This window comes from Ailuropoda melanoleuca, chromosome 1 (genome assembly GCF_002007445.2).
Source record: "Ailuropoda melanoleuca isolate Jingjing chromosome 1, ASM200744v2, whole genome shotgun sequence".
Taxonomy (NCBI): Eukaryota; Metazoa; Chordata; class Mammalia; order Carnivora; family Ursidae; genus Ailuropoda; species Ailuropoda melanoleuca.
In genome coordinates, this window is record NC_048218.1 from 63,896,563 (window position 1) to 63,920,130 (window position 23,568).

The 23,568-nt window shown below is 36.4% G+C and overlaps 1 protein-coding gene and 1 pseudogene across 2 annotated transcripts in view; one reads left to right on the top strand and one right to left on the bottom strand.

The window, feature by feature from the left end:
• EAF2 (ELL associated factor 2) overlaps positions 1 to 23,568 on the top strand; it is a 50,037-nt gene that overhangs the window by 22,741 nt on the left and 3,728 nt on the right. For both annotated transcript variants that reach the window (XM_034659346.1, XM_002927231.4), the window contains exon 5: positions 10,348 to 10,599. In XM_034659346.1, the coding sequence (XP_034515237.1) occupies positions 10,348 to 10,599 (252 nt within the window). The remainder of the gene's footprint in view (positions 1 to 10,347; positions 10,600 to 23,568) is intronic.
• LOC105241129 lies at positions 8,655 to 10,165 on the bottom strand (annotated as a pseudogene).

Below are 23,568 nucleotides of genomic sequence, written 5' to 3' on the forward strand. Positions count from 1 at the left end.
CAGGGAATAATTTCAGTCTTTTGGTATCGGTTGAGATCTGTTTTGTGACCCAGAATAAGGTCTATTCTGGAGAAAGTTCCATGTGCATTTGAAAAGAATGAGTATTCTGTTGTTCTAGCGTGTAGTGTTCTGTATGTATCTATGAGGTCCATCTGTTCCAGTATGTCATTCAAAGCTCTTGATTCTTAGTTGGTTTTCTGCTCAGATGATCTGTCTATTGCAGAGAGTGGAGTGTTGAGGTCCTTTACTATTAATGTATTATTATCTATATTTCTCTTTATTCTGGTTAAGAGTTGGCTTGTATATCTGGCTGCTCCCCTTTGGGGGCATAGATATTTATAATTATTAGATCCTCTTGTTGGATACACACTTTAAGAATAATATAGTGTCCTTCTGTACCTCTAACTACAGTCTTTAGCTTGAAACCTAATCTGTCTGATATGAGAATTGCTACCCCAGCTTTCTTTTGAGGTCTGTTGGCATGAAAAATGGTTCTCCATCCTTTCACTTTCAGTCTGGTTGTATCTTTAGGTTCAAAATGAGTCTCTTGTAGACAGCATATGGATGGGTCATGTCTTTTTATCCATTCTGTGACCCTGTGGCATTTTATGGGAGCATTTAGGCCATTCACATTGAGAGTGATTATTGAGAGATATGATTTTAATGATGTCATGTTGCCTGTGAAGTCTTTGTTTCTATAGATTGTAAATTTCTGTTCTGTATCACTCTAGGGGTCTTTCTACTTAATATTTTTTGTAGGGCTGGCTTGGTAGTCACATATTCTTTCAGTTTCTGCCGGTCTTGGAAGCTCCTGTCTCTCCATCCATTCTGAATGACAGCCTTGATGGATAAAGAATCCTTGCTTTCATGTTCTTCTCACTTAGTGCTCTGAATATGTCTTGCCAGCTTTTTCTGGCTTGCCAGGTCTCTGTAGACAGGTCTGACATTATTCTGATGTTCCTCCCTCTGTACATGAGGAATCTCTGTTCCTGGCTGCTTTCAAGATTGTTTCCTTCAATCTAAGATTTGCAAATTGTACAATTATGTGACGTGGTGTTGGTCTGTTCTCATTAATCTTGGGAGGGTTCCTCTCTGCCTCTTGAACATGAATGCTTGTTTCCTTCACCAGATTAGGGAAGTTCTCAGCTACAACTTGTTCAAATATCTCTTCTAGACCTCTCTCTTTCTCCACCCCTCGGGGATGCCAATGATTCTGACATTGGAACATTTCATTGAGTCAGTAATCTCCTGTAGTCTTATTTCTTGAAAGTGGAGTTTCTTAAGCCATGTTTCTTCTCTTTCTTTCTTTTCTATCATCTCATCTTCTAACACACTAATTCATTCTTCTGCCTCGTTTACCCTGGCCATCAGAGCATCCAGTTTAGACTGCATTTAATTCATAGCATTCTTAATTTCTGCCAGATTCACTCTCATTTCCGCCCTTAGAGATTCTGTATTTTCCTTAATATTTTTTTCAAGCCTACATGTCATCTTGACCATTGGTTACTCTGAACTCCATTTCTGACAATTTGGTTATATCCATATCCATTAGTTCTGTGGCAGAGGCCACAGTCTCTGTTTCTTCATTTGTTGGGGGTTCCTCCTCCTTGTCATTCTGATGAGGTGTGGTTGCTGAGATGTACAGAGCCCAAATTTTTGACCAGGACCCAAGCAAGTTGCACTTGTTTTATAGGGACCTTAGGGATGTGGGCTTCTTGTTTTTTCCAGCCTGCCTTTTGGGATAGGGGCTTGCCGCGCTGATACTCAGGCAACCCTGTTTGGGTAGAGTTGCCCTGTCCCCTGTGTGGGCAGGGGGGAGGATGGGTGCAGTGAAAACCAGTTTTTCTGGGCTTTTGTTCTCTGGCAGCTTTCCCTGGTAGTTTTCTGTGACTCTTCTGAGGGTCAGAGTAGCAGTGACCATATCCTAGCCTCTGTCTCAGAACAGAGAGATCGCAGTCTGCTCTTCACTGAGCTCTCCTGACCACTCTAACTCCATCTCTGTCAGTGCTGCTAAAAACCCCTCAGTGTCTGGGTTGTGAGCCCCACAACCATTCTCCCAGTCCTTGCTCCCAGGGCCGGCACATCTCTGCCCTTTGTGCTTCTAAAACTGCCAGCCACCCCATTCCCCTGCGTGCTCCCAAGCTCCTGGTTTCAGTTGGGTTAGAGTACATGCTCTGGAGCTCCTGGTTTCACTCTGGTTCCCCCTCTCCTGAGCTCCGGTTTTCAGTCCGGTTGCAAGTGCACTCCTGACCTCCTGGTTTCAGTCTGGTTTCCCAGCAGCTACCGGTCTGCGAGTCTGGCCAGCTCCCCAGCACAGGAAGCTACTGCTTCACGATGCCCAAGTGCCTACCTTGAAATGTTTGTATCTGTGTGCTAAGCCAGGGTGACTACCTGCTAAAAAAAAAAAAAAATGATTAAAAATTTTTTGTCCAACTACTTGACATTTGTATTCATATTCTAGAAAAACATTGACCTGAAAGTAGACTTGGCTCTGCCCCTAAAAATCTGGTAATTTTTGTTCATTTTGGACCTAGGTTTCCACATTTGTAAAATCATAAAATTGATCTCGATGGTAGCTGAAGACCTCACATAACCATAAATTTTGTGTATCTTAAAAATTTTTTTGGAAATGCTAAACCAAAGAGGATATTGACATTATTGCTCTTTTTACCTACTGGAAGAAATAACTGTTCCATAAAATGCACGGACATCAATGCAAGGCTATAAGAAACATGAAAAGTCAAGGAAACATGCCACCACCAAAGGAATACAATAATTTTTCAATAATGGATACCAAAGAAATAGAGATCTATGAATTGCCAAAGAATTCAAAATAATTGTTTTAAGGAAGCTCAGAGAGCCAAAAGAGAACACAGACAACTCAATAAAATCAGGAAAACAATACACAAAAATTGAATTTCAACAGAGAGATAGAAATAATAAAAAAGAACCAAACAAATCCTGGAGCTGAAGAATACCATGGATGAAATTAAGAAATGCAGTAGAGAGCACCAACAGCTGACTTTACCAAGCAAAAGGAAGATCTGTGAACTCAAAGATAGGTCATTTGAAATTAACTTGTCAGTGGAGAAAAAAAGGAATGAAAAGGAGTGAGGAGAGCCTATGTTAATTAGGGGATACCATTAAGCAAAACAATGCATGAACTATATATAGGAATCCAAGAAGGAGAAGAGAGAGAGAGAAAGCTTATTTAAAGAAATAATGATTGAAAACTTCCCAAATTGGAACATCTGAGTATGAACATCCAGATATATGAAGCTCAAAAGACTCCAAGCAATATCAACCCAAAGAAAGTCACAAGAATAAAAGGCACAGCATAAGGAATATAGACAGTGGCATTATAATAGCACTGCATGATGACAGATGATAGCTATACTTGTGGTAAACATAGCATAGCATAGCATATAAAGTTGTTGAATAACTATGTTGTATACCTGAAACTAACATCATGTGTCAACTATACTTCATTAAAAAAATTTTTAAGTCTTCACCAAGACTAATTATAATAAAACTACCAAAACTTAAGAACAAAGAAAGAATTTTGAAAACAGTAAAAAAAACTCCTCACATATAAGGGAACCCCCATGTGGCTATCAGTGGATTTCTCAGCAGAAACCTTGCAGGCCAAGAGAATGGGATAATATTGTCAAAATGCTAAATCAACAACAAGAAAAACTGCCAACCAAGAATACTTTAACTGGCAAAGCTGTCCTTCAGAAATGAAGGAGATACAAAGACTTTCCCAAATTAACCAAAGCTGAGGGAGTTCATTGACACCAGATGTGGCTTACAAGAAGTGCTAAAGGGAGTTCTTCAAGCTGAAGTGAATGGATGCTAATTAGTAACATGAAAACAAATGAAAGTATAAAACTCACTGGAAAACTTAAGTACATGGTCAAATTTAGAATACTCTAATATTGTAATAGTAGTGTATAAATTGCTTAACCCTAGTATAAAAGGTAAAAGACAAAAGTATTACAAATTACAATAGCTATAATAATTTGTTAATGGATACACAAGTTCAAAAGATGTAAATTGTGGGGCGCCTGGGTGGTGCAGTCGTTAAACGTCTGCCTTCGGCTCAGGGCGTGATCCCAGTGCTCTGGGATCGAGCCCCACATCAGGCTCCTCCCTGGGAACCTGCTTCTTCCTCTCCCACTCCCCCTGCTTGTGTTCCCTCTCTCGCTGGCTGTCTCTGTCAAATAAATAAAATCTTAAAAAAAAAGATGTAAATTGTGACATCAAAAACCAGCTGTAGGAAGGGCAATAAAAGGATAAAGTTTTTGTATTTGGAAGAAGTTATTGTTAGCTTAAAATAGACTGTTATAGCTGTAAGAGATTTTAAATAGCCTCATTGTAACCACAAAACAAAACTTCTAATAGACACCCAAAAGGAAGAAATCAAAGAAGAAAGAAATCAAATCAAAGAAATTGATTACATCACAAAGGAAGACAGCAAAAGGTACAAACTACAAAACAACCAGAAACAATTAACAAGGTAGCAATAGTAAGTCTTAACCTATAAATGATAACTGTAAATGGAAAGGAATTCAATTCTCCAATCAAAAGACATAGTGTGGCTGAATGGATAAAAAACAAGATCAACTAGGTGCTACCTATAAGAGACTCACTTCGGCTCTAAGGATATATATAGGCTGAAAGTGAAGGGATAGAAAAAGATATTCCATTCAAATGGAAACCGGAAGAGAGCAGAAAGAGCTGTACTTATTGTATCAGACAAAACAGACTAAGTCAAAACTGTTACAAGAAACAAAGAAGGTCATTAGATAATGATAAAGGGATCATTTCATCAAAAGGATTTAACAGTGGTAAATGTATATGCATCCAATATTGGAGCACCCTAATATATTACATATTTATGGATCTGGGGAGAAATAGAGATAGCAATGCAAAAATAGTAGGGGACTTCATTACCCCACTTTGAACAACAAATAAATCATCAAGACAGAAAATCAATAAGATAATATTGTATTTGAACTAGACTTTAGACCAAATAGACCTAACAGATTTGTATAAAACATACTATACAGTAGCAGCAGAAAACACATTCCTCTCAAGCATATGCTGAACATTCTCCATGATACATCATATGTTAGGTCACAAAGCAAGTCTTAACAAGTTTAAGGAGATTGAAATCATATTAAGTATCTTTTCCAACCACAGTGGTATGAAATTAGTATCAACAATGGGAGGAAAATGGGGAAATTCATAAATTTGTGGAAATTAAACAACATGCACCTGAACAACAAATGGGTCAAATAAGAAATCAGAAAGGAAATTTTTAAAATCTTGAAATAAATGAAATGGAAATGCAATATACCAAAACTTACAGGATGCTGCAAACACTGTTCAAGAAGGAAGTTTATAGGAATAAATGCCTACATTAAGAAAAAAGAAAGATCTCAAATAACCTAACTTTATAACCTCAAGGAAGTAGTAAATGAAGTGAAAGCTAAGCCCAAAGTCAGCAGAAGTAAGGAAATAATAAAGATTATCCAGAATAGAAATAAGAGAAATAGACTAGAAAAACAATAGAAAAGATGAATGAAACTGAGTTGGTTTTTTAAAAAGATTAACCAGACCAACTTTTAATTAGACTAATGAAGAAAAAAGAGAAATGAAAGACATTATAACTGATACTACAAAAATACATTCATAAGAGACTGAAAAATTATTTGCCAACAAATTGCATAACCTAGAAGAAGTGGATAAATTCCTAGAAAGAGACAACCTACCAAGACTGAATCATGAAGAAAGAGAAAATCTGAACAGACCAATAATTAGTAAGGACACTGAATCTGTAATCAAAAATCTCCTAGCAAAGAAAAGCCAAGGACCATATAGATGGCTTCACTGGTGAATTCTACCAAATGTTTAAAGAATAATTAATGTCAGTTCTTCTCAAACTGTTCCAACAAATTGAAGAGGAGGGAACACTTTCAAGTTAATTTTACAAAGCCAGTATTACTCTGATATCAAAGCCAGAGAAGGACAACTAAAAAAATTATAGACAAATATCCCAGATGAACATAGATGCAAAAGTCCTCAACAAAATACTAAGAGACCAAATTCAACAGTATATTGAACAGATTATACACCATCATCAAATGGGATTTATACTGGGGATGCAAGGATATTCAACATATGCAAATCAATAGATGTGATATATCCTGTTAACAGAATGGAGGATGAAAATCATATGATCATTTCAGTAGATGCAGAAAAAGCATTTGACAGATTTCAACACTTTCACCTTAAAAACTCTCAATGAATTAGATACAGAAGAAATACAGATCTATATAATAAAGGCCATGTATGGCAAGCCCACAGCTATCATACTCAACAATGAAAAGCTGAAAGTTTTCTTCTAAGATCAGAAATAAGACAAGACATTCTCTTTACTTCTATTCTGCGTAGTACTAAAATCCTAGGCAGAGCAATTAGGCAAGAAAAAGAAATGGATCTAAATTGGAAGGAGGAAATAAATTTGTTTCTACAGATGACATGACTCCACCCTAAACTAAAAAACCCTAAAGACTCCAGCAAAAAACTTAAAATAAATGAATTCTGTAAAGTTGCAGAATACAAAATCAATATACAAAAACCAGTTGCATTTCTATATACTAACAAACTATTGGAAGGGAGAAATAAGTGAAATAAGCTACACAGAGAAAGATAAATATTGTATGATCTCATTTACATGTGGAAGCAATCTAAAAAAGTTAAACTCAGAAACCGTGTAGGTGGGTGGTTGCCAGGGACTGCGGGGGTAGGGAGAAAGAGGAGATATTGGTCAAAGAGTATAAACTTAGAGTTATAAGATGAATAAGTTCTGGGGATCTAATATAATTTAGAGTGTCTAAATCTTTTTAAATTTTTATTTAAATTCTAGTTAATTAACATGCAGTGTAATATTAGTTTCAAATGTACAATTTAGTGATTCAACACTAACATGCAATACCCAGTGCTCATCACAACATGTGCATTCCTTAATCCCCATCACCTATTTACCTCATCCCCCCTCCCATCATCCCATCCAGCAAACCTCAGTATGTTCTGTACAGTTAAGAGTATGTTTCTTGGTTTGCCTCTCTCTCTCTTTTTCCCATGTTCATTTGTTTTGTCTCTTAAATTCCACATGAGTGAAATCATATGGTATTTGTCTTTCTCTGACTGACTTATTTCACTTAGCATAATACTCTCTAGGTCCATCCATGTTGTTGCAAATCACAAGATTTCATTCTTTTTTATGGCTGAGTAATATTCCATTGGAGATATTTTACATATATATATATGTATATGTATATTTACATACACACACACACACACACACACACATAAATCTCACATCTTCTTTATCCATTCATCAGTCCATGGACATTTGGGCTGTTTTCATAACATGTGTCTATTAGCTATCTGTATGTCTTCTTTGGAAAATGTCTATTCATGTCTTCTGCCCATTATTTAATCGGATTATTTGGTTTTTTGGGTGTCAAGTTTGATAAGTTCTTTTTTTTATAATAATTTTTTATTATATTGTTAGTCACCATACAGTACATCCCTAGATTTTGATGTAAAGTCCCATGATTCATTACTTGTGTATAACACCCAGTGCCCCATGCAAAATGTACCCTCCTTAATACCTTTACATATTTTAATATACTTTTATACTAACCCTTTATCAGATATCTCATTTACAAATATTTTCTCCTATTCTGAAGGTTGCCTTTTAGTGTTGTTGTTTTCTTCGCTGTGCAGAAGCTTTTTATTTTGATGAAGCCCTAATAGTTTAATTTTGCTTTTGTTTCCCTTGCCTCAGGGACATATCTAGTAAGAAGTTGTTGTGGCTGATGTCAAAGAGGTTGCTGCCTGTGTTCTCCTCTCAGATTTTAATGGTTTCATGCCTCACATTTACATCTTTAATCCATTTAACATTTATTTTTGTGTATGATGTAAGAATGGTCCAGTTTCATTCTTGTGCATGTTGCTGTCCAATTTCCCCAACACTATTTGGGAAAAAAAAGACTATCTTTTTCCCACTGGATATTCTTTCCTGCCTTGTCAAAGTTGTACGTTCATTTCTGGGTTTTCTATTCTGTTCTGTTGATCTATGTGTCTATTTTTGTGCCAGTAGTATCTGGTCTAAATTTTCTAAGAGAGCAGATCTTACATGTTCCCATCACACACACACACACACACACACACACACACACACACACACACACAAATGGAAACTATGAGGTGATAAATATGTTAATTAACTTGATTATGATAATCATTTCACAATGTATATCAAAGCATTAAATTGTATATTTTGGGTTTTTTCCTCTTGCCAAAAACAAAGTGCTTTAATGATTATAAAACGTCTAAAATTTTCTCACAGAAGTCAGTTGATTTGAGTGTTTCTCTTCAGTCAAAGCTAGGACACCAGAGTGAGAGCCCCTAGTAGCAGCCAGTCCCCTGCCGTGTCCCAGGTAGGGCTTGTTAGGAGAGCAGGTTTCAGAAGCTGGGGCTGGAGGTGACTCAGAAGATGACCCTCAGGTTCAGCTTGTGCCCTCCCTGGACCTGCAGGCGATCCTCTGTCTCCTTTATCCAGTAGATGCCATGCTATTTCAGAGCACATGTAGTTGTTGCCTGAATTCCTGCTTGTGCAGGCTGGGGTTGGCCAGCAGGAGCAAGGCCAGGCTGCTACAGCCACTGTCCATCAGTCGCATTCCCCCAGCCAGGGCGCTCACAGTGGGGTGCCAGGATGGCCCAGACCTCGGCAGAGCTCCCGGACTCCAGAATCCCCTAGCTTGTTGTTGCTCATCTGCAACTCCATGAGATACTATTTTGGGTCTATGTCATGCTGAAATGGTGGCAGCAGATGGCCGTAAGCTGCAGGACTTCACCCATGGATACTGCATCTGGCAGCCAGGTTCCCACAGGCTCTCACATGTAGCCAGGCACCCTTGTCCCCCAGCACATTGCCCACCAGGCTCAATTCTTCAGGCTCTCCTTGGCCCTATGGACGTGGCACAGGTCTCTGCAGCCCCTAGTGGTGATGTCACAGTCCCAGAGCCACAGGGCCCTGAGTCAGGAGCTGGGGTGTAGCATTTTGGGGCACATCTCGACAATACCCAGGTCACCCAGCTTGTCACCCAGGTCCAGCACCTTGGAGGTCACAATACTACACAGATCCTTACCATTGGCCAACGTGAAGCCACAGTTCTCCAACTTGAGCATCTCCAACTGAAAGGCAGAGTCTACCAGGCCCTGGTACAGCACTCAGATGCCCCCTCACAGATGTCATTGTTGGTCACCATGAGCTCCTTGGAGTGTGGCTTGGCCTTTGAACACCACAGCTAGGGGCTCACAACTGGCAGCTGTCAGGTTGCAGTACTCCAGCTGAAGTGTCTCAAGGTGGCACTGGGAGTCCAGGAGATCTTTGGAGAACAGCTGCAGGCCTGCATCTGCCAACGAATTGTCTCTGAAGTGCAGTTCATGCAGGACGGGCACCAAGTGCAGCACGCAGGGCAGGACTCCACAGCCAGCCTCCATCAGGCAGCAGTTCTGGAGGCTGAGCTTCTATATCTTGCAGGTGGGGCTCTACAGGCCCTGGAGCACCAGGTGCCTACCAGCATCACCCAGCTCTTTGGTGCAAAGGCTACCTCAGTCAGGGAGAGGTTGGCCCAGAGAGCACAGGTGACATCCTTTCAACACAGCTCTTTGAGGCCCCTGTCATCCAGCCTGACCACCTCAAACAGTTGGATCAGAGGCGGGAACTCTCTCCAACTAGCATCACTCAACTGCTTACACTGAATGTCCAGATTCTTGGTTCAAGGGGAAGTGTTTTGTCGGGCCAAATTGCTTCTTAAACTGGGGCTGGGAGCCTGTCGTACACTTTAAGTATATACAATTTTGTCAATTATAGGTCAAAAAAGCTGGGGAAAAAAAAGAAATTCATCTGTATGTACTATGTTGCCTTATACGTATTAGGAGAGTAAGGGGAATTGGAGGATGGTTTCTGCCAAAATAGATTTTAATTTTTACAGTTTTAATTTTTCACATTCTTTATTTTATTTGAATTACATACATATTTAAGTATAATGGTATAATAAATATAGCATTTAGATTTAGGCATTGCCTATGTCTTTTAATGGTAGAGGAGCTTTTTAAATGTTTTAAATGCTCTAAATGTATGTTTAATCTCTTTTATTCCTCAACAACGCTTTCTTAGAAGCTAACGCATCCATTTTTTAAATTTATTTAATATTTTTATTTAATATTATTTATTTAACCTATTAATTTCTGCTTTATTTTCAGAACTGAAGGCAGAAGCTAGTCTAATGGACCAGATGAGTAGTTGTGAGAGTTCATCGGATTCCAAAAGTTCATCATCTTCAAGTAGTGAGGATAGTTCCAGTGACTCGGACGATGAAGAGTGCAGATCCTCTCCTTCTGATCCAGGGAATTATATCTCAGGACATCCTGCCATGCCACATTGCAGGATTCCTGATATGGATGCCAGCCAGAATAAATCTCATGACAACAGTGGCCTTCTGATGAATACTTTAAGTAAGTATATATAAACATGAGTAATTGGAAAAGTAAGAATTCACAATGGAACTCTAGTGATTATGATCTAAAATTTGGATAAAAAGAAAAACTCATTTTATTCATTTGATACTATGATTAACCGTTACCTTTTTGTTGACTCATTCCTTTTCTTTTGACTCTGTGATATAATGTCTTATTGGTTTTTCTCCTTTCTCTCTAGATATATTTCTCTTTCTCCTTTGCCAGTTTAGAATCTTCTACTTAGCAATTAGAGCTGGAGTTCTCAAGCCTTTATTTTAGGTCTTTTTTTTTTCTTTTTACTCCACATTCTTTCCCTAGATAATCTCCTCCAAATTTCTGTTGTAATTAGTACTTATGTATAGATAACTTGTAAATTTGCTTCTCTGGCCCAGACCTCTGAGCTCTGGAAACAGGTCTGACACCACCTTTTAGTAAGGGCATCCTAAATTCACTTTGTCCAAAACCAACTTACAATCATTGGTTCACTGTTTCCTTTTAGTGAAAGGTAGATTCATCTAATGATACAATCCAGAAGCCCAATTGTATGCAAGGATTTACTTCCTCTCCCTTTTAATAGTGTAGTCAATCCTTTATCAAGTCCTGTTTATTTTACTTCCTTAATATTTCTCAAATTCATTTACTTCTCTGTATCTTTACTACTATCACTCTAGATCCACTTGCTGTTATTTCTTGCTTTTAACTCTGCAGTGACTTTTTAACTGGTTTACCCTTTATCTAGTCAAGCCCATTTTGTTCCATCATGTACATTGCAGCCACTTCAATCTTTCATAATTAAAATATAATTTGTCACCCCTCCTTTAAAATTTTCAATAGCTCGTACAGTTGACCCTTAAGCAACACAGGTTTGAATTGTGCAGGTCCACTTACACATGGATTTTTTTTTTCAATAGACTTTTTTTTGGTACTGTAAATGTATTTTCTTTTCCTTATGATTTTGTTAATGTTATTAAGAATATGTATATGTAATACATATAAGATACAAAATATGTATTTATCGACTGTTTCTACTATCAGTAAGGCCTCTGGTCAACAGTAGGTTATTAGTAGTTAAATTTTTGTGGGGTCAAAAGTTATATGCAAATTTTTCACAATAGAGGGTCAGCTCCCCTAAACCCCCCTCACATTGTTCAAGGGTCATTTGCAATTTCTTTTATGATAGAGACAAAACATTTTACTATAATGGTCTTGCTCTTTCTGTTCTAGCAACATTTACCTAATTTTTGCCACTATACTCAAATACTTTCACCCACCTCAGGGCCCTTATACACTGCTATTCACTCAGGCAGAAACACTTCCTTCCTATCATGTAGTTAGCTTTTTCTCCTTTAGATTACAATTCAAGGCATATTTTATCAAGGACACCTTCCTGACAAGGTCAAATCTCCCTTTTTGTAGAACTTCAGAGCAATATCTTGTTTATATCAAATGTCATAATTATAAAGTTATATCTTTTGTGTGATTTGCTTTCTTCTAAAGCATAAGCTCCAGGAGGACCAATTATGTTTATTTTTTGCTTATCATTGAATACTAGTATCTAGCACAGTTCCTGATACATAGTAGATGCTCAATAAATACTTTTAAAATAAAAGCATACAGGTTGACAGGGATAGAGTGAGACTTTCTGCTTATTTAAAGCTAATCTCACCTTGCTAATTAATAATAACAAAGAAAGCGGCTAGGAAGGATTGACTCTAGCTCTAGCCAAATAACAGAATTAAGGAAGGAAAGAGCCAAGTCTAGGTGGCAGAGAAAGTAGAATTATGAATTAAATAGGGACCAGGAAAGGTCTTTTGAACTTCCAGTTGTTAATATTGTTAGTGCTAATCTTCCTACCTTAAGAGGTAAAATTGGAGCGTCTGATTTCTTGAATGGCCAAATAATGACAAAAGGTTCAATTCACCAGGAGGATAAAGAATTACAAATTTATATGCCCATAATAATATATCTTCACTGTGTATGTGCATATATATTAAAATATGTAGTCGTATGTATGTGTGAGTATATATATATAAAATAAAAATTGATAGACAAAGAAGATACAAGTCTCTGTCATAATGGAAGATTTAATCTATCTGTAATCAAGTGGACAAAATTTACTAAGGGTATAAAATCCTTGAACAACATAATTAACTTGCCTATTCTAATAGTAAATATAGAATTCCAAAATGTGAAGGGAACATTCTTTTGAGGTATATATAAAACATTTTAGTAATTACTTCATACTGAGAAAAGGAAATAATAGTATTTCAAAGAGTTCACATTTTATTGATCATATTATAGGACTATAATACAATGAAAACATAAACAAAAATTATTTTAAAATAAATGGTTGGAAACTTCAAAGCATATGCCTGATAATTTACATGTTAAAAGGAAACTATAACAAAATTATAAAATAATTACCATTAAGCAAGATCAAAATAATATATCTTAGTAATTTGAGGATGCAGCCAAAATGATACCTACAGGGAAATTTATAGCCTCAAAATGTTTCTTTATTTAAAAAAAAATGAAAACGAATGAAAGATTCCTCTTGAGGAAAAAAACAATACCATTTTAAGCTTAAAGAAAGCAGAGAAAGAAAGTAATATAGGTTAGAATCAAAACTATAGGTAACAAAGAAATATTAGAGAATAAACAAAACTAAAAGTAATTTATTCGAAAACAAATAAAAAGATTAGTCGGGGCACTGGGTGGCTCAGTTGGTTAAGCGTCTGCCTTCCACTCAGGTCATGATCTCAGGGTGCTGGGATCAAGCCCTGGGTGGTGCTTCCTGCTCAGTGGGGAGTCTGCTTCTCCCTCTGCCCTTCCCCCCTCCACTCATGCTCACTCACTCTCTTGTGCACACGCTCTCTCTCTGTCTCTCAAATAAATAAATAAAATCTTAAAAAAAAAAAAAGACCAACCGCTAATGAGAACTGATGAAGAAAAAAGAAAAAACACAAATAAAAATATTAGGAATGAAAAAAATGGATAAAATTTTAGCTATAGTATGTTTTATTTTTTAAATTATGAGAATTTTATAAAAATTTTATCCCAGTAAATTTGGGATAGAAATGGATGAATTTCTAGAAAAAGTATTATCGAATATGACTCAAAGAGAAATGGAAAGCCTGAAGAAACCAGCAATACTTAATGTCTCTTCTTCTCCACCCTGGAGAGGTAGATGCTGGAAAACTGAAGATTGTTTTACAGATGAATTTTAACAAATATTCAAGGAACAAGTAATTCTTATCTTTTACAAACTGTTTCAGAGAATAGAAAAGTAGGGAAAGCAAACCAGTTCTTTTATAATTTTAGGATGATCTCAATATCAAAACTAAACAGGAATAAGACAAAAAACAATGTAGAACAATTTTACTTAAGAACATAGTTACAGGGGCACCTGGGTGGCTTAGTCGGTTAAGTGTTTGCCTTTGGCTTAGGTCAATGATCTCTATTTTTTAACTTCATAAAAGTTAATTACAAAAAACAAAACTATTGCTGACATGGTAATTTAGACTCTACAAGCATTCTCATTCAAGTTAGGAAGAAGACAAGACTGATATCATGATTTCTGTTCAACGTTGTACTGAATGTTCTAGCAAATGCAATAAAACAAATAAAAGAAATGAGATATAAGAATTGAAAACAAGAAAGAATGTAATTGCATAAAAAATTCAGGGGAATCAAAAAACTATAGAAATAATGATTGTGGATGCAAAAATTATAGGCAAAAGTCAGCAGTGATTTATTATACTAGTAGTAACCATTTGGGATTTCTCTAAAAAAAAACAGTGAATTTCTTCTGGTATATTTTATCCAAATGAAAGTTTCCTAATAAGAGGAAATAAACCCTCTGTTACTACAGCGATCTCATTTCTCAACCTTATCAGACCCAATACCATCTTTTATAACAGATATTTTAAAGTCCCCTTTAACTATCTTGAAGTGAATTTCATAACTTAATATAACCTAGGTATATACATCTTTGAAAATAATGTAATATTAAGATGAAATTAAAATAACATAATAAAGTAATTCACATTCTACTTGGTAAATGTTCAAGCGTGGCTATACCAGAAGACAACAAAGTAGCAATATGTTTGCATGTACTTTTAAATAATAAATTTATTTAATAATTTTTTATTAAAAATTGTTTTGAGTGTAGTCGACATACAGTGTTACATTTCAACATAGTGATTCCACAAGCTTATACAATATGCTGTGCTCACCTCCAGTTTAGCTACCATCTGTCACTATGCAATTATAGTGTCATTGGCTATATTCCTTACGCTGTGCGTTTTATTCCTGTGACTTATTCATTCCGTAATTGGAAGCCTGTATCTTCCACTCACCTGCACCCATTTTGCCTGTCCTTGTTTCTCCTCCCTTCTGGGAACCATCAGTTCTCTGGAGTTGTAGGTCTGATTCTGCTTTTTGTTTGTTCATTTTCTTTTTAGATTCCACATATAAGTAAAATTATATGGTATTTGTCTTTCTCAGTCTTCTTCCACTTAGCATAATACCTTCTAGGTCCATCCATGTCATCACAAATGGAATGACCTCATCCCTTTTTATGGCTGCATAATATTCCACTGTAGATAAATGACACATATTCTTTATCCTTCTGAGTCTTAGATTGCTTCCATATCTGGGCTATTGTAAATAATGCTGCAATAAACATAGGGGTGCATATATCTTTTTGACATAGGTTTTACATTTTCTTTGGGTAAATACCCAGTGGTGGAATTATTGGATCATACATTTTTTCTATTTTTAATTTTTTGAGGAACCTCCATACTGTTTTCCAGTGGATACACCAATTTACATTCCCACCAATAGTGTATGAGGGTTATGTTTTCTCCTTGTCCCCACCAACATTTGTTATTTATTCTCTTTTTGATTTTAGCCATTCTGGCAGGTATAGGTAATTTTTCATTTTGGTTTTGATTTGCATTTCCCTGATGATGAATGATTTTGAGCATCTTTTCATGTGTCTGTTGGCCATCTGTATGACTTATTTGGAAAAATGTTTGTGTGGTTCTTCTGCGCATTTTTTTTGTCTTTCAAGATTTTATTTAAATTCAAGTCAGTTCACATATAGTGTAGTATCAGCTTCAGGAGTAGAATTTAGTCTTTCATCAGTTGCATATAACACCCAGTGCCCATTACATCAAGTGACCTCCTTAATGAGCATCACCCAATTACCCCATCCCTGCACCCACCTCCCCTCCAGCAAACTTCAGTTTGTTCCTTATATGTAAGAGTCTCTTATGGTTTGCTTCCCTCTCTATCTTTATCTTACTTTATTTTTCCTTCTTTTCCCCTATGTTCATCTGTTTTGTTTCTTAAATTCCACATGTGAGTGAAATCATGTCTTTCTCTGACTGACTTATTTGGCAGAGCATAATACACTCCAGCTCCATCCAGCTCTTTGCAAATGGCAAGATTTCATTCTTTTTGGTGGCTGAGTAATATTCCATTGTGTATATATACCACATCTTTATCCACTCATCAGTTGATGGACATTTGGGCTCATTTTGGCTATTGTGGATAGTTCTGCTGTAAACATTGAGGTGCATGTGCCCCTTCAAATCTCTATTTTTATATCCTTTGGATAAATACCTAGTAGTGCAATTGCTGGGTCATAGGGTAGCTCTTTTTTTAACTTTCTGAGGAACCTCCATACTGTTTTCCAGAGTGGCTATATCAGTTTGCATTCCCACCAACAATGTAAGAGGGTTCCCCTTTCACCACATCCTTGCCAACATCTGTTGTTTCCTGAGTTGTTAATTTTAGCCATTCTGACTGGTGTGAGGTGGTATTTCATTGTGGTTTTGATTTGTATGTCCCTGATGATGAGTGTTGAGCATTTTTTTCATGTGTCTTTTAGCCATTTATGTGTCTTCTTTGGAGAAATGTCTGTTCATGTCTTCTGCCCATTTCTTAACTGGATTTTTTTATTTTTTAGGTGTTGAGTTTTATAAGTTCTTTATATATTTTGGATACTAGCTTTTATCCAATATATCATTTGCATGTATCTTCTCCCATTTCATAGACTGCCTTTTAGTTTTGTTGTTTGTTTCCTTTTCTATGCAGAAGCTTTTTATCTGGATGAAGTCCCAGTAGTTTGTTTTTGCTTTTGCTTCCCTTGCTTCTGGACATGTGTCTAGTAAGAAGTTGCTGCGGCTGAGGTCAAAGAGGTTGCTGCCTGTGTTCTTCTCTAGGATTTTGATGGATTCCTGTCTCACATTTAGGTCTTTCATCCCTTTAGAATTTATTTTTGTGTATGGTGTAAGAAAGTGGCCCATTCTTCTACATGTGGCTGTCCAATTTTCCCAACACCATTTAAAGAGAATGTCTTTTTTTCCTTTGGATATTATTTCCTGCTTTGTCAAAGATAGGTTGACCAGATAGTCGTGAGTCCATTTCTGGGTTCACTACTGTTTTCCATTGATCTTGTGCCAGTACCATACTGTTTTGATGATTACAGCTTTGTAATATGGCTTCAAGTCCAGAATTATGATGTCTCCCACTTTGCTCTTCTTTTTCTACCTTGTTTTCAATTTAAATTTTGTCAGTTAACATATAGTGCAATATTGGTTTCAGGAGTAGAATTCAGTGATTCATCACTTACATGCAATGCTCAGTGCTCATCACAAGTGCCTTCTTTAATACCCATCACCCATCTAGCCCATCCCCCACCCACCTCCCTCCATCAACCCTGTTTGTTCTCTGTCATTAAGAGTCACTTATGGCTTGTTTAAAGACAAATACCATGTGATCTCACTCATATGTGGAATTTAAGAAAGAAAACAGATAAACATATGGGAAGGGGGAAAAGAAAAAAAGGAGAGAGGGAAACAAGCTCTTCTTTTTCAACATTACTTTAGCTCTTCAGGGTCTTTTCTGGTTCCATACAAATTTTAGAATTGTCTGTTCTAGCTCTGTGAAAAATGCTAATGTTATTTTGATAGGGATTGCATTGAATGTGTAGATTGCTTTGGAAGTATAGACATTTTAACAATATTTGTTCTTCCAATCCATGACCGTGGAATGTTTTTCCATTTCTTTGGTCTTCCTCAATTTCTTTTGTAACTATTCTGTAGTTTCCAGAGTACAGATATTTTACCTCTTTGATTAGGTTTATTCCTAAGTATCTTATGGTTTTTGGTGCAATTGTAAATGGGATTGATTCCTTGATTTCTCTTTCTGCTGCTTAATTATTGGTGTATAGAAATGCAACAGACTTCTGTGTGTTGATTTTATAATCCTGCAACTTTGCTGAATTCCTGTATCAGTTCTAGCATTTTTTTGGTGGAGTCTTTTGGGTTTTCTACATAGAGTATCATATTGTCTGTGAAGAGTGAAAGTTTGACTTCTTTCTTGCTGATTTGGATGCCTTTTATTTCTTTTTGTTGTCTGACTGCTGAGGCTAGGACTTCTAGGACTGTGTTGAACAACAGTGGTGAGAGTGGCCATCCCTGTCTTTTTCCTGACCTTAGGGGAAAAGCTCTCAAATTTTCCCCATTGAGCATGATTTTAGCCGTGGGTCTTTCATATATGGTCTTTATGATGTTGACGTATATTCCTTCCATCCCTACTTTCTTCAGGGTTTTTATCAAGAGAGGGTGATGTACTTTGTCAAATGCTTTTTCTCCATCTATTGAGAGGATCATATGGCTTTTATCCTTTCTTTTATTAATGTGGTGTATCATGATGTTTGATTTGCAGATATTGAACTACCCCTGCAGACTAGGAATAAATCCCACTTGATCATGGTGAATAGTTCTTTTAATGTGCTGTTGGATTTGATTAGCTAGTTGTTGAGAATTTTTGCATCTATGTTTATCAGGGATATTGGTCTATAATTCTCCTTTGTAGTGGGGTCTTTGTCTGGTTTTGGAATCAAGGTAATGCTGGCCTCATAGAATGAGTTTGGAAGTTTTCCTTCCATTTCTATTTTTGGAATAGTTTAATAAGAATAGTATTAATTATTTAAATGTTTGGTAGAATTCCCCTGGGAAGCCATCTGGCCCTGGACTCTTGTTTGTTGGGAGATTTTGATTACTGATTCAATTTCTTAGCTGGTTATAGTTATGTTCAAATTTTCTATTTCTTCCTGCTTCAGTTTCGGTAGTTTATATGTTTCTAGAAATTTATCCATTTCTTCATGATTGCCTAATTAAAATTGGCATATAATTGCTCATAATATTCTCTTAATAGTTGTTTGTATTTCTTCGGTATTGGTTGTGATCTCTCCTCTTCCATTCATGATTTTATTTATTTGGATCCTTTCTCTTTTCTTTTGATAAGTCTGACTAAGAGGGATATCAATTTTGTTAATTCTTTCAAAGAACCAGCTCCTAGTTCACTGTATTTTTGGTTTCTATATCATTTATTTCTGCTCTGATCTTTATTATGTCCCTTCTCCCACTGGATTTAGACTTCATTTGCTGTTCTTTTTCCAACTCCTTTAGGTATAAGATTAGGTTGTGTATTTGAGACTTTTCTCGCTTCTTGAGGAAGGCCTATATTGCTATGTACTTCCCTCTTAGGATTACCTTTCCTGCATCCCAAAGATTTTGTACTGTTTTCATTTTCATTTGCTTCCATGTATTTTTTTATTCTTTTTTTAATGTTTTTTTTATTATGTTAGTCACCATACAGTACATCCCTGGTTTCTGATGTAAAGTTCGATGATTCATTAGTTGCGTATAACACCCAGTGCACCATGCAATACGTGCCCTCCTTACTACCCATCACCAGTCTATCCTGTTAATTCTTTTTTAATTTCACCTATTCATTCCTTAGTAGGGTGTTCTTTAACCTCCTTGTATTTGTGGTCTTTCCACATTTTTTCTTTTGATTGACTTTCAAGTTTCATAGCATTGTGGTCTGAAAATTTGCATAGTATGATCTCAATCGTTTTGTACTGTTTGAGGCCTGTTTTGTGACCCACTATGTGATCTATTCTGGAGAATGTTCCATGTGTACTCAAGAAGAATATATATTCGCTGCTTCAGGATGAAATGCTCTGAATATAACTGTTAAGTCCATCTGGGTCCAGTTTGTCATTCAAAGCCCTTCTCTCCTTGTTATCTTCAGCTTACATGATCTGTCCATTGCTGTGAGTGGGATGTTAAAGTCCCCTACTATTTTGTGTTATTATCAATGAGTTTCCTTAGGTTTGTTATTAATTGTTTTATATTTTTGGCTGCTCCCAAGTTAGGGACATAAATATTTACAATCGTTAGATCTTCTTGTTGTATAGACCCCTTTATTATGATATGGTGCCCTCCTTCATCTCTTATTACAATCTTTGGCTTAAAATCTAGTTTGTCTGATATAAGTATGGCTACTCCAGCTTTCTTTTGATGTCCATTAGCATGATAAATTGTTCTCCATCCCCTCACTTTCAATCTGGAGGTGTCTTTGGGTCTAAAATGAGTCTCTTGTGAGCAGCATTATCTGTGGGTCTTTTTTTTTTTTTTAGTCCATTCTGCTTCTCTGTGTCTTTTAATTGGAGCATTTAGTCCATTTACATTCAGAGTAATTATTGAAAGATGAGTTTAATGCCTTTGTATTACCCGTAAAGTTGCTATTCCCGTAGACTATCTCTGTTCCTTTCTAGTCTTTGTTGCTTTTGGTCTCACTTTCCTGCTCAAAGCGTCCCCCTTCATATTTCTTGCAGAGCTGATTTAGTGTTTACAAACTCCTTTAGTTTTTGCTTGTCTTGGAAACTCTTTATCTCTCCTTCTATTCTGAATGACAGCCTTGCTGGATAAAGTATTCCCAGCTGCATATTGTTCCCATTTAGCACATTGACTATATCATGCCAGTCCTTGTGGCCTGGACAGGTCTGCTGCTAATCTTATGTGTTTACCTTTGTAGGCTAAGGACTTTTTCTCCTGATCTGCTTTCAGAATTCTCTCTTTATCTTTGTATTTTGCAAGTTTCACTATGATATGTCGTGGTGTTGACCTGTTTTTGTTGATTTTTGAAGAAAGTTCTTGTGCCTCTTGGACTAGAATGCCTTTTTCCTTCCCCCAGATTGGTTAAGTTCTCAGCTATAATTTGTTCAAATAAACCTTCTGCCCCTTTTCCCCACTCTTCTTTTTCCAGGACTCCTATGTTACAGATATTTTTTCACTTTACGGAATCACTGAGCTCCGTAAGTCTTTCTTTGTAATCTAATAGTTTTGTTTTCCTCTTTTTTTCAGGTTCATTAATTTCCTTAATTTTATCTTCTATATCACCTATTCATTCCTATTTCTTTCATCCTCGTGATTATATCCAGCCTGTTTTGTATCTCAGTTATAGCATTTTTAATTTCAGCCTGACGAGTCTTAGGTCCTTTTATCTGTGCAGCAAGGGTCTCTTTGGTGTCTTCTCTGCTTTTTTCAAATCCAGTCAATCTTATAACTGTTGACTTAAATTCTTGTTCAGAAATATTGTTTATATGTGCTCTGAGCAAGTCCCTGGCTGTGATTTCTTCCTGACCTTTCTTTTGGGGAGAATTCCTCCATCTTTTCATTTTGGCTAAGTTTCTGTCTTTTGCATGTTATAAAAGTTTGTTATGTTTTCCTGCACCTGAGAGTAATGCTATATTTAAAAAGAGTCATACACTGTCCAAGCCCTGGCATTTCAGGAAGTGTTTCTACTGCATGCTGTGTGCACTCTGCTTTTGCGTTTTGGCTGCTATTTCCCACAGGTCAGCCCTCTGCAGTGTTCCTCCTTGCCTGCAGTGGGTATTGTTTGGACCTTTAACTGGATATGCTTTGTTTGTTAAAATAAGCCTGGAAAAAAAGAAATAGGAAAAAAAATAAAAAGAAATCCTGATCCAAAAAAAAAAAAAAGAGAGAGAAAAGTAAAAGAAACAATAACAACAACAAAAACCCAAACAGACAATCAAGAAACTATAAGGCTGATTCCAAAGAAAAAGAAAATTGGGAAAAAAGAAAGAACAAGAAAAGTGAAAAAAAGAAGCCTAATCCAGAAAAAGAGAAAAGGAAATGAAAAAACAAATTAACAGGCAAAAAACTATAAGCCTGATTCCAAAGGGGTGGGGAAGAGAGAAGAAGAAAAAAATACAGCCTGGTCCTATTCCCATCGGAACTGAAGATGATGCTTTGAAGCACTGTATAATGAGTAGACTTGGTGCATGCAGGGTGCTGCCTGTGCTGGTCTTCTGGGGGAGAGGTCCACTGTGCTGGCCCAACATCAGTCCTGGCTCAGGAAATATGCACTTGCCAAGTACAGGGAAGCAGTGTTTGGTGTAAACAGTTCCTGCCTTTATTGGTTCTACCCATTTTTTAATCTGATTGTTTGGTTTTGGGTAATGAGTCATATAAATTCTTTATATATTTTAGGGGCACCTGGGTGACACAGCGGTTAAGCATCTGCCTTCGGCTCAGGGCGTGATCCTGGCGTTATGGGATCGAGCCCCACATCAGGCTCTTCCTCTATGAGCCTGCTTCTTCCTCTCCCACTCCCCCTGCTTGTGTTCCCTCTCTCACTGGCTGTCTCTATCTCTGTCGAATAAAGAAATTTAAAAATCTTTAAATAAATAAATAAATAAATTCTTTATATATTTTAGATATTTACCCATTACTGAATATATCATTTGCAAGTATCTTCCCCCATTCAGTAGGTTTTCTTTTTGTTTCGTTAATGGGTACTTCACTGTGCAAAAGCTTTTTATTTTGATGTAGTCCCAATAGTTTATTTTTGCTTTTGTTTCCCTTTTCCTAGGAGACATATCTAGAAAAATGTTGCAGTGGCTGATTTCAAAAAAATTACTGCCTATGCTCTCTTCTAGGATTTGTATGGTTTTAGGTCTCACATATAGCCCTTAATCCATTTTGAGTTTATTTTTGTATATGATGTTAGACAGTGGTCCATTTCATTCTCTTGCATATATTTGTCCAATTTTTCCAGCACTATCTATTATACATTCTTGCCTCCTTTTTTATAGATTAATTGACCATGTAAATGTGGGTTTATTTCTGGGCCATCTGTTCTGTTCCAGTTATCTATATGCCTATATATCTCTATTTTTGTGCCAGTACCATACTGTTTTGATTACTACAGCTTTGTAGTATAGCTTGAAATCTTTAATAAATCAATTTAGAATTAAGAAAAACAAGACAACATACCACTCATAATGTCAACAATTTTTATTTTTAATTTGTTGAAATAGGGATTGGAAAAGCATTGATGTCACTAATATGTTTTCCAAAACAAGTAAAGAAAATCTTAAAGTTCTGGAAAAAAACAAAGTAAAGTCTTCTTTCAGTTTACATGATAGTTCCATCCTCATAAATTTCAGTGAATTTTAAGTCTGTATAAAAGAATACTTTAGTTCATAAAACTGAAATTAGGTTCCAGCCTTACAGTTACAAACAGGTCTTCCAAGTACATGAATATACCACTGGACTTTCAAAAGTTTTGCAGAATGTAGTAGAGCTCTTTATTGTGAAAGACTGGTCCCTGAATTGTAAGACATTTACCATTCCTAAATTCCCCTCCCACTAAATGACACTAACAATCTGCAAATCATCTGGACAAGCAACACTTCACATAAATTTCTGTAACCTCTCTGAGGGAACAGTATTTTTCTCATTGAGAACCATTGGCTTAGGAGTCTGAGTGCATTTGTTATAGGTAAACTCTTTTCTCCAAGTCACAATTACCATTTTGATTGGAAATGTATTTCCTTAACCAGCATGTCACGTGCACTGGCTAATCTGATACCTTCAAAATCAACCGAAAATTGCAACAGCATGGTAATACTGTGCATATAACCTGTACAACATGAAGTCTATTAACAAAAGTGAAACTTGGGACATATGGATTTAACCTAAGAAACTCATTATGGGTATCATATCAAGTTGAAAATCCTTATGCCATAGAATAGTTGTGTAATAAATAGAAACTTAATCCTTGAAAAGTATAAAATGG